Below are 12,263 nucleotides of genomic sequence, written 5' to 3' on the forward strand. Positions count from 1 at the left end.
AGGATGTGTATTGGAACCAGACGTTCCAGGCCACATCCTGGAGGCACACACACAAGGCATGCAGAAGCCCGCAAAAGCATTGGGATTCACGAAAAAAAAGTGCATGACCAAATAAGGACTGACCCGGGTCGACTCAACCTGGGGAAGGTGAAAGGGCAAGATGGCCAAAGAACAGGACAAAGAACCTCATGGCTTGACCATTTTGGAGCCAGGCCACCTATTCATGCCAAACGTGGTTAACATGGCAGGAAAGAGTTAAAAATAATGCGAAAAGATGGCTGTCACCAGTCCTGTCCCTGACACATCTGCACAGTTCATAAAAAGTCCAGCAAGAGTTTCTAGGGCCTTTGAAAATTACTAAAGACCCAAGTGTGCTGTATGGTAAGATACATCGCACACTTGTTACTTGTTGCACAAAAGCTGCAACATGAGGAAATGACTAAGGGAAACAAAGTCTATGAGTACTGACTGTCTTAAGGGCATGTCAGTTTCCCCATAAAAAGTGAGCGAAAGCCCAGAGGAGTGTAGCTGAAGGCTGTGCTTCTCTGGCAAAGTCAGTCAATGGTGTCTAAACAGCAGCAAAAGTTTGAGGGTTGACACATGGAGGGAAAATTACATACAATTATGAAATCTTTCCTGAATAGAGGAAAGAAGATTATATACAAAGGAATAAAAACTGAAGCAAAGTCTCTAGAAAAAAGACCTGGAATGTAACAAGTTTTCCACGAACTTAGCCTCAGTCTACATACAAATGAGTGCAAAGACGTCGAATGAAGATTGTTTGCAAGAAAGAATAGGAGTGCAACCTTAAGTACAAGGAAAAATCGACATGCCCACACAGTCTGTGAATGGGAGAAATGGAGTGTCTGGCGTTGAAGTCGCAGCTCAGCGAGTAACAACCTTATGTTCGAGCTATAGAATACTGATTGAACGAATCGAGGTGAAAAAACACAACTCCCCGATAAACCGAAATATGATACTACAGCTCTTTAAAGTAATTCCGGCACTAAGGGCGGTGCAAAGCGCTGAAATCAAGAGTTGAATTGATTGACGAATCTGGTCAAGCAAGAGCACTGTTGTTGCACATCGACTCGCTAAAAGTAAAGCAAGTCATAATGGGCAAAAGATTGCTAATGGATGGGGGTTTTCAAGTATAAGAAGTTGATAACGCCCTACCACCCTCAACCACATCTGAAGCTAACCAGCCCGCCAACCAACTGATCAGAAAAACAAACAATGCAGTACCAACCAAGACACGGTTTACCGAAACCGAGACTAGAAAACCATCCAGGGTCGAGGCAGATCTGTGTGAGGACCTGAAAAAAAAAATAGAAATCACCATTGCAAACTCACTGGCAATCTCACCAGCAAATGGAATAGCAAAAAAAGTGAACACTAACAGTGACGACGAAGGAAATTGGTCTTGGCTAGCAAAGGCCATAAACTCTACACACGAAAGCTAATGCCAAGACGATAGTACTCAAGTCGCTTTGGCGACCTGGAACACACAAGGATATGCTCACTTAATAGCTCGGCCTGCAGAAGAGCTTCGATCCTGTGATATCATTTATCTCCAGGAGACCTAGTTGTCCAACTGCCCCTGCATAGAAGGATTTGAGGTGGTAATGAATCCAGCAGTGTTGCAAAAGAAAGGACGTCCTATGTCAGGCCAACTAATTTTAGTAAAGAGAACGAGTGGATTCAGCATTAAAAAAAAAAATACCAACCACTCTCCTTACATTCAATATGTAAGCTAGAGGCAGTTGGCTTGATAAGTCAAATGACAAAGGACGTGCACATTTTTAAGGTGTACTGGAACTGTCTAGACGCTTATCAAGGAAATCTAATGGAAGATTTGTTAGACCTCGTTGACCATGTGCTGGCGGATACGGCATGCGCCAACATAGTGGTATGTGGAGACCTCAATTTGAAACTCATTGATATAAACTCAACTAAAACGAACAAATTGAAACCTTTGAAGAAAGAGTCCAAAATTGTGAGACTATGGCAAGATGAAATGAATGATCGTTCAGTGAACATGAACGGGAACACAAGCGGGGACATCCCCCTAGTAGAGACTTGGGAGAGGGGAACCCAAATGTTGATACTTGACTATTTCTTCATATCTGAGTCAATGTCCACAGAGATCACTAACTTAAAAATCACAAAGACACCACAAAGTGACCATAATCCAGTGAGGATCACTTGGAACCAACCGAAGAATCTATCTAAACAAGTCTGGAGCCAAGATCCGGTGCTCGCGCCTGGCAGGAATCGATTGTGAATGAATAATCAAGACACAATGTCTCTAGCTGATCTAATTAGACCTCAGTCTGGCACTTGTAAGGACTACGTGACTGAATATCAAGGCTTTATGGAAATCTATATGGTCAAAAGAGCAGGTCAGGGGAAACCACAACACAGGAAACACAATTTTAGTGAACAAGTGGCCCAAAAGAAAAGAGAACTACAGAAAACCTGTAGGTGAATAAGAAGAGATAACCAAGGAAATCAAAATCAACGAATAAGGTTACTAAAAAATATATATAAAAATTGGCTAAAATCACACTTATAATGGAGGAAAATGAAGCCGAAGCCATCCTCAAGACCCTAGCACAAAGGAACTCGAGAGGCTTTTGGTCATTGATTAATGAATTCGAAAATCCGTCGGGGTCACTGATGAAGAACATGGTCAATGAAAACCAGTGGGTTGAACATTATTGTCATCTGTTTGAGAAGAAAATGCCATCTAATGGCTCACAAATCCCAACACTTCAACCATGGGATTTAACTTTTGAATTTGAAGACATTAAGAAATGTATCCAAAATTGCAGTTCCTCGTGGGCAGCTGGGCCTGATGGCCTGTCGAACTATATGCTGAAAAATAACATCGAAGAATGGTCGGAGTTTTGTCACATCTTGTTCCAAAATATAACGCAGGAAGCAAGAGATTCCACCACGTGGAAGGAAGGGATCATAGTCCCTATATTTAAAAAAGTGTGCCTAATGGAGCCAACAAATAATTGGCTGATCGCCTTACTTGATGTGGTGGGAAAAATATTTACAAGCCTGCTATTAAAGCAACTATCCGACTGGGTAAAATCAGAAGGCCATGGACGAAAGACAAACTGGCTTTGCTAAAGGTGTTGGGTGTAGCTTGAACCTGTTTTTGCTTAACATACTAAACATAGATGCCATCAGTACAGGTCGGAAAATGCATCTCGCCTTTGACCTAGCCCACGCCTTTTGATAGCGTGGACCGAGAAATCCTATGGGCACAACTACTAAAAAGGGGCTGTCCAGTAAGTCTAATCTTGGCTATAAAAGAACTGTATTCGCAAACAAAGGTGAGGATCCGCCTAGACAACGATGGTCATCTCTCTGAGGCAATTCCAACAGCCCGCGGCATAAAACAAGGGTGTCCCTTAGGTGCAACATTGTTCAACTTCTATATTTCAGAGGTCGAAGACGTGATAGATCGAGTGAGATCTGTACCACCAAAGTTGAATGGCAGGCACTTAAGCTGGATACTATATGCGGACGATCTAGTTTTACTGGACTTGACCCCTCTAGGGCTGCAACGCAAACTAAAATCCCTGAAAATTTATAGACGAAATAGGATTGGACATAAACTCCACAAAATCAGAGCTCTTGTTCCTCGAAAACTTGAAAGGTAGATCAACCAAAAAGAAGAAATTTCGATGGACCTTGGGAGGGGAACATCTAAGGCAAGTTGAGTCCTGTAAATACCCGGGAACACACATTAACGCAAGTATAAGCGATGAGCCCATGGTAATCAAAGTATTAAGCAAATGTAAACAACTGACAGCACAAGCAACCCTAATACAAAGAAGATACGGAACATTTTCGTACAATCCTGTGAAACTTTTACAAAGGTAAGGTAATTCCTGCGCTAACTTTTGGGGCAGAAAGCATGTTCGGTTGCTCAAATCGGATATGGTCCCGATGCGAAAGGAACGTTCTGGAAGCAAATTCTCCAAATTCCTCAAAGCTGTCCCACTGTTTGTGTCCTATATGAAGTAAGCATGTCAACTCTGAACGCCAGAATAACATGGAACATGCTAACTTTGTTTGGCAAAATGATTGGAAAGTCTATTCCACAATTTGACATACTAGCTGAACATGGACCAAAGGGTAATCAATCGCCCCTTCAAAAATGGAGACAAAAATGCAGAGAAATTCTGCTACAAATAGGAACTGACGAAAAGACGCTAATAGCCAACTCAAATCTGGTTAGAAGGAAAGTGCTCGAACTATACTGGATTGAGACCTCTGAGAACAGAAGGTCCCACAAATGCATGGGAGACTCCCCATTTGAAGCAGAGAGATTCAACGGGCTACCACAATACATGGAAGTGTTCCCGTGCAAACTCTTAAGGAGAAAGTACCTGAAATTCAGGCTAAAGCTCTACGAGACTAGAGAAATCCAAAGCAACAGAAGGTGTCTGCTAGCAAGAGACTCCAAATGCTGGTTCTGCAACAAAGAAGAAGAAACTTTGAAACACTTGGTTTTGCTCTGCCCAGAATTAAAATCACCAAGAACTAAATACTTGGCCCCAGAACTGAGCATGGGGACGACGTATAGTGCTGACGAATGGTGGGCAAGAATGCACTGCAGCACAAACCAAAAATTGTTGATTGCACTCATGTCATTTCTGAAATAACTTAGAAACAAGTAGCACAACCAGTGCCATCAAAGACGTTGGCAAAGGCTAAGGTACTATTAAGTAACAAGTGCAAAAATGGATTGTTAAATGTAGCACATTTTTATATTTTTGTAATTATAGTAGGCGTTAGTTTATTTGATTTTTTTTTAAAAAAAATTTCAAAAGTTTGTAATAAAGTCATAAACAAAAGAAAAATCGTTCCTAACAATGGCTCTGCAAGGAAAGTGGCTTGCCCCACTAAATCCTCTACTCCAGAGGAATGGGAGGCATTCAGGGAGCAAATGCTGGCGATTTTTCATTCGATCAGGATGACCTGACTGATATTTTAGATCAGGATCTTCCACTGACCCAGTGTTGCTTTTTCATTTGGCATTATAGAAAAGGGTGATGGCTATTTGGCAGATTCCGGAGTCTCTTCTGGTGGTCAGCAAGTGGTTAACTAAGAAATACCGCCCATCAAGTAGCGACCCCGGCTACCTATCCACTCACCCCACTCCTGAGAGTTTGGTGGTTCAGGCGGCCACGGCCACCTCGAGGCAGGCTGCGTACCCTACCATCCCTCCTGATAGGGGCAACAAGCGCTTCAATGGTTGGGCTCTCAAGGTATTTTCAGCTGGAGTATGGCACTGAAGTCGGCCAATTCCACCTGTGCCTTGGCAAGATTTTCACACACTCTGTGGAATTGTCTCTTTAGCGGCTGAGCATATTCCTGAGGGGGAAGAAAGGGATTGGTTCCTTGCTCTTGTGCAGGATGGCAAGGATGTCATGTGTGAATCCCTTCAGTCTGGGTTGGACACGGCTGATAGTGTTAGCCGGTCCATGGCTGCGAGCACCTTGATAAGCAGGTTTGTGTGGTTGCGGAAGTCCGGTTTTGCTCCAGATGTGCAAGGCCGTCTTCTCACCGTGCCCTTTGAAGGTTTGCATTTGTTTGGCAGCAAGGCTGACTAGAGCCTTGAGAGGTTGCAGACTTCAAAAGCAGCTGCTAAGTATTTGGGTGCTGCTGTGTGTCAACCTCTGCCTTTTCGTCATTGGGGACAGCAGTGGAGGGGGGGGGGGTTCCTTTCGTTACTACTCCTCTTTTGGTAGAGCAAAAGGAGCCACTAATCAAATGGGCTACCGTAAAAGTACCGTGGGGGATGGGGAAGAGGTGCCAAAGCCGCTCAGTTCCTCAGGAAGGACAAGTTCAAGATGGTCACTCTTTCTCTGGTCCTTCAGGCCCTTTGACTTCAGGATTGGTTGGTGTCTCTGGACCTACAGGATGCTTATTTTAATGTGCCCATCCATCCAAAGCACAAAAAATAGCTGAGGTTTGCAGCTGGCAACTCGCACTTTCAGTTTCGGATCCTGCCATTCGGATCGAACTCCGCCCGAGGGCCTTCACCAAGCTAATGGTGGTGGTGGCAGCGTATCTTAGGAGGGGGGGTTCACGTCTACCCCTACCTGGACAACTGACTGATTTGTGCAAGTTCTCCCGAACAAGCTTTGGATCATCTCAGCCTCACCTGCCGCTCCCTTCACAAGCTGGGCTTCTCCCTCAATTTCAGTCCCATATGACACCTTGCCAGCAGCTCCAGTACATCAGGCTGTGTTGCACACGTCCTTGGGGAAGTACTCGCCTCCCAAGTTAAGGGCTCATCACGTTGTACAGATAGTCAATAAATTCCAACATGCCCAGTCTCTTCCGGCTTTCAAATTCTTAAGGTTGCTCGGCCTCATGACATCCTGCATTTTTCTGGTGATGGAGGCCAGACTCGGAATGAGATCCCTTCAATGGGCTCTCAGGATGCAGTGTTTGCAATTCTCAGGCAAGATGTCGGATCCCATTCAGATTCCACTGTCGGTCTCGCAGGATCATCTGTGGTGGGCCAACAAAGGAAATCTGATGAAGGGGGGGCCCTTTTTGGCAACCGTGGTGGAGGTGACGGTGGTGACGGACGCTTCCCTCACAGGATGGGAAGCTCATGCCAACGAGCTGACCACCAGCGGTCGTTGGTCTCCGTCGGAGCTCAAACTCCACATAAACCTTTTGGAGCTGAGGGCCATCAGTCTGGCCCTTAAGGCTTTTCTGACATCTGTGCGGGGGAAGAGTGTCCTGATCATGACGGACAACACAGTACCCATGCATTACCTCAACATAAAAGGGGGGGTAGGGTCACTACTGCTGTACAGAGAGGCGATGCAGCTCTGCTTCTGGGCCATACAGCAAGGAATCTCTCTCGGCAGTTCATCTGGCCGGAGAGGAAAATGCGGCGGACGCTCTGAGCAGGCGGTCTCCCACGAGTGGGAGTTGGCTCAGGAAGTCCTTCAGGAGATCTTCGCCCTTTGGGGAACCCCTCAAGTGGATCTCTTTGCGACCGATGCCAACCGGAAGTGCGAGAGAGTTTGCAGAGAACGAGTTTGTCGTGGATTGGTCGTTACCACTTCTATGCACGTTTCCTCTGGTCCCCGTCATTCCTCAGGTGCTAAGGAGGTTGCAGAGAGTCGGGTCCCACTTGATCCTCATTGCTCCGGATTGGGCCAGGAGAGCGTGGTACCCGGACCTTCAAGAAAAATGTCCATCTGGCCTCCATGCTGTCTTCCCCACAGAGGACACTCTCTCTCTCTTTCTCTCTCTCTCTCTCTCCTTCTCTCTCTCTCTCCTTCTCTCTCTCTCTCCCTTTTTCCCTTTTTCTCTCTATCCAGAGGTCAAGACTCTCAACCTTCACGCTTGGTTTCTGAAAGGTTGAGATATAAGGATTGGGACCTCTCGGATGATGTGTTGGAGGTGTTGCTTTCGGCCAGGCGGCCGGCGATCAAATCCCTGTACCGTTGGCGTAAGTTTTACAACTAGTGCAGAGGATACAATGTTGATCCTTTTCAGTGTTCCATTCTGATGGTTCTTTCTTGCTTTCTTTGGCCCACAGGGGTCTTCAAGTGGGTACCATGAAGGTTACCTGGCGGGGCAGTCTATTTTCAAGCGCTCGTCTGAGGAATGTTCTTATTTTAAAATTCCTTTGATTTCCCAATTTCTAAAAGGGCTCACAAACGTGTTCCCACTGTCCCCTTTTCAGGTGCTGGTTTAGGATCTGAATTTAGTCTTGAAATTCCTGATGGGTGCTCCGTTTGAACCCCTGCACTCTTGTCCTTTGAGACTGTTGTCTTTCAAGACGGTTTTCTTGGTTGCAGTTACATCTGCTTGCAGAGTGAATGAATTGCAGACACTTTCATCTAAGCAGTCCCTTTGCTGTGTTCCACAAGGATAGGGTTGTACTGAGGGTATGTCCATCCTTTCTACCTAAGGTAGTGTCTGAGTTTCATTTGAGCCAAGTGGTACTTCCTGCTTTCTATCCCCCCCCCCTCCTGGAAAGGAAGAGGAAGACTCCATAGGTTGGACCCTAGGAGAGCTTTGAGCTTTTATATTTCTAGGATTTCCAGGGTCAGAGGGGACAACCAACTTTTTGTGGGGTACACTGGACACCAATTGGGCCAGGCTTACCAAGCAGACCTTGTCCAGGTAGATTATCCTCACCATTACTGAATGCTACAGATTGGCAGGCAAGGACCTCCTGAGGGGTTGAGGGCTCACTCCACTAGGGGCGTGGCTACATACACAGCCCTGCAGCGGGGAGTTCCTATAAGGAATATTTGTGATGCAGCGACGTGGTCTTCCATCCACACCTTTGTCAAACATTACTCCCTGGATACACTCCATGGTCAGGATATGGCCTTTGGCAAAGCAGGATTTATTCTGCCATCTGATTGGAGAAGGGAGAAGAATTTTGAATACCCAATCACTTATACTGCTTTGGGAGTCTGTCAAAGATGTGGAATACGTTGGAGGACAAAATCTATTTAAAGAACTGGTTGCTTACCAACTGGTAACCTTCTTTCGACTGGATGTTCCTCCACGTATTCCACATCGCCCTCCCAGCCTGCCCTTCTGAAGAATTTCCTATGCTATTGCAGCTTGTGTTCCCACTAGGCTATGTGCAGTCAAGCAGACATTGTGTACGAGCATGTCACACGTTATGGGGGAAAAACATAAACTGAGGCTACAAGCGCCATGCGTCCTATTTATAACATCCGGTGACGTCACCCTCGACAGAGGCCTTCGAGGGACATCGACCCGATGCCATCGATGCAGGGCGCCCTCTGCCGAAACATTTCCAAAGCAGCAGAGCTGTGGACAATACATGTCAAAGATGTGGAATACGTTGGAGGAACATCCAGTCGAAAGAACGTTACCAGTTGGTAAGCAATTAGTTCTTTGTACTGCCAGAATATTGCCACAACTTTTGCAAAGAAGGATAATGAAAATGCTTCTGTCTACTGTTAGTGACCTGAAATATATATAATTTTTTGTTTGCTTTACTCTTTGGTTAGTTGGTCACTCACACCTTAAATATATATGCCCTTCCAGTGAAATAATTGACCAGCATTCATTGGCATGTTTTTTTAATGTTTTGTTTTAATGGAATTTCTACTTTGCTTCTCTCTAAAGTACTGTAATGCATAACCAAGAATGTATTTTTCTTTTCTAGCTTGCAGAGTTTCGTAACCTGCTCTTTACATCGGTTGGCGAGGAAGAAAAGAACATGGTGGATAATTTTCGTCCCCTCCAACCTCTCATGAATCGCACAGTTCATGCTAACTTTAAGCCAGCTCTGGAAGTGTCAATATTTAATTAGAATTCAAAGGAGCATATCCAACGTCCTCTTGCTGGGTTTTAAAAAGAAAATGGCCTTGGATTCAGTTGTAATGCCTAATGTTACTCCATTCTAGCCTTAAATAGTATCTTACCATGGCAGATGTAAGTCTTCCTGCTGTTGGGGCCCGCTAATCCTAATTGATGCTTGGTGCTTGAAATATTTGTGTTTGGTAGTTTCTGTGGACTTTTTATGTTACATAGTTGCTCATTATTTTAAACCAGAATTAATCCTGATGAATCACTTTATTTTGTTTCCCTTTTATATTTTGTCAAATTTGTTTTGTAAAATCTGGTTAAGAAAAGTGTAGTGTTATTACTTCATTTGTGCACATCAGTAACTTTATTCCATACAATTCAGCGACACTGCCGATTCTCTGTTCAGTTCTGGTGATCTGTCTTAAATTCAGTAACTATATTAGTTATTGACTATTTGCTGGTGCGAGATCCCACTTGTTAGCACTGAACATTGCTGTCAGTGTCGTGATATCGTTATCACTATTTTAAAATGAGCACATTTGAGCATAGATATTTTCACATATTGTCTGTTTGTCTAAGTGTCCTTAAACATGTTTCTTCCGCAGCTAATATTCATACTGGGATTTTTTTTTTTTAAACGACTGGCATCCTAACTCTATGAAATATGTGGCATTTCATTAATGTCTGTTTTCAGAAATTGGATGGCGGTGACCTGCCAAATATATATTGTTACATTTCTAGGCTAAGGTCAACAAAGAACACTTTGATTCTGTACCACAGCTAAATAGTTGATGGATGAGGAGTCCACACTAGGTAGCTAACAATAGTCTTTTGCTTTTCAGCCCTTTGTTTACATATACTAGACTGTTATCAAGCGGCCTGTAAGTGTTGTGGTATATGAAGATTCTGTAATGTATTCAATATTGAAACCTAGGTTTCTTAATCATTAGAGTGAACAAATATTTTAGCAGGCGTTTTTATTTTGTATTGATAATTTGAAAAACTTATAATGTAATATTGTTATTCAGGTAAGACGAATCACAGTACTAGTACTATGTACAAATTGATTTAAATAAATATGGATTTAAAACCAGTCTCTCTTCATAGGAATTATAAACTTAGATCAATAACTGAGCAACTTGAGGGTCTTTTTTTAGTCCAAATAAAATGAGCACTAAGAACACCAACAATTCAAATCAGTTGAAATGTATATTCAAAGGTTTTGGTTTCATTATGTCCTAGAACATATATATTTCTTATTCCAGGCACGTGCAAATGCCAACAAAGTCAAGTGTTATCTCTTCCCATGGACCATTTGGCAAACCATGATCGCCCAAACGTTCACAAATGATTTTGAGTACCTTGTCACTAGTCTTGCACAAGTCACAACCATTAACCATCTTACCAATATATCCATACATTTTAGGCCACCAGTAGTCAATTCAAATTATACCCTTGGTCTTCTGTTCTAGCATCAAAAATCTTTCCAGGAGAGAAACTGGTGGAGCTATCATTGATCGCCTAAGCATTAAAACGCAACTAATTACAAACCTGTAGCAATTCCTTCACACGCGTAATCAGATCTGCAACAATGCACCATCTGTTCTTCACACATTACAACACCTTGCTAAAAGCATCATCTGCTTTCAAGACTTTATTCCATTCCTCTTTCAAGGCCAAGCTTTTTACGCATACACTGGTTTATGCTTTCTTTCAACCTGAACCAACAAGTATACAATCATGCAATTATTTCCCATAGCTCACATCAGCATTTGATAAAGTGCGTCATTAGCTACTTTGTGCTTCTCTGCAAAGAACATGTCCTCAAAAGTGAGACCATGCTTAGCAGTGACCCATCTGGCCAACCTTTAGGAAATGCCATCAGTTCCTCACCTCAAAATACTCCTTCAGTGGCTTCTGATCTGTCCTTTGAATGAAGCGTCTACACCAATGATATGTTTATAACATTGGAGCCACACAGTAACATCCCAGAGGTTTCCTTTGGATGAGAGAATAGTCAACCCAAATAAGTGTCGTTCTTGTTCTGACACAAAACTGCCACAAGTCCGGTCTTGCCGGAATTGGTATACATAATTGTCCTACAGTCACAAAAACCTAACACTGGACCTTCAATAACCCCCCCCCCCCCGCACCCCTTTTTTTACATCTTGAAATTCTTGCTCGTAATCGTCATACCAAAGAAATGCTGCATTCTTGTAGAGCATCCTTAAATTACAAGTTTGACTTGCAAACCTAGAGAAATAATCGGACATTTCCAGAACAGACTTCAACTCCTAATGGTTTTGTGGACGCTCCGTTTCCTTAAAGGATAGTTCCGGGACTTTTTTTTTATTGTCTCTACGGTTCGGCCAGGTGTTTTTAAGCATAACTCGGTAGATCGTAGAAAACTTTCCTATGGACTTTACCCGACTTTTCGTCCATTAACGCACTCGAAATCAGCCGCCATTTTTTGATAATCCTATCATTTCCCCCCATCGCCCTGGCTCACCTGCTTTTGCGGCACTAAATCAAATCCCCCGCCCCTGAGCCTGACATCAGCAGACACGTACCGCCCATTTCCCAAAGCACGTTTCGTGTCAACAATCGCTGCGCCTCAGCTAATGACGTGTCGCCATGGAAATGGCAGGACGCCTCTTTCCTCAATAAGTATAAACACACCGTTTCACAACACACAGCAGCAGATTTTCGATTCCATTCCTCTCTCTGTGTTACTTTGAGTATTCTGTGACTCGTTTCTGTGCTCTGGTCAGCTACCTTCGCCGCTTCTAGGCCTTGTGAACACCTGTACCATCTCTGTAAATTATTTTACTTTCTTTACCACACAATGGCTACAATAATGCCTTATATGTACGAGCCCGAGTACACCGAAGAGGAACTACTGGAAAGGCAAG

The 12,263-nt window shown here is 43.7% G+C and overlaps 1 protein-coding gene across 2 annotated transcripts in view; it reads left to right on the forward strand.

Moving 5' to 3' along the window:
• CA5A (carbonic anhydrase 5A) overlaps positions 1-10,444 on the forward strand; it is a 362,632-nt gene extending 352,188 nt beyond the window's left edge. For both annotated transcript variants that reach the window (XM_069636155.1, XM_069636148.1), the window contains exon 7: positions 9,209-10,444. In XM_069636155.1, coding sequence (XP_069492256.1) covers positions 9,209-9,355 — 147 coding nt within the window. In that variant the 3' untranslated portion in view covers positions 9,356-10,444. The remainder of the gene's footprint in view (positions 1-9,208) is intronic.
• Positions 10,445-12,263: the final 1,819 nt, after the last annotated feature.

Source organism: Ambystoma mexicanum, chromosome 1q (assembly GCF_040938575.1).
Source record: "Ambystoma mexicanum isolate Mex_15411 chromosome 1q, UKY_AmexF1_1, whole genome shotgun sequence".
Lineage (NCBI taxonomy): Eukaryota > Metazoa > Chordata > Amphibia > Caudata > Ambystomatidae > Ambystoma > Ambystoma mexicanum.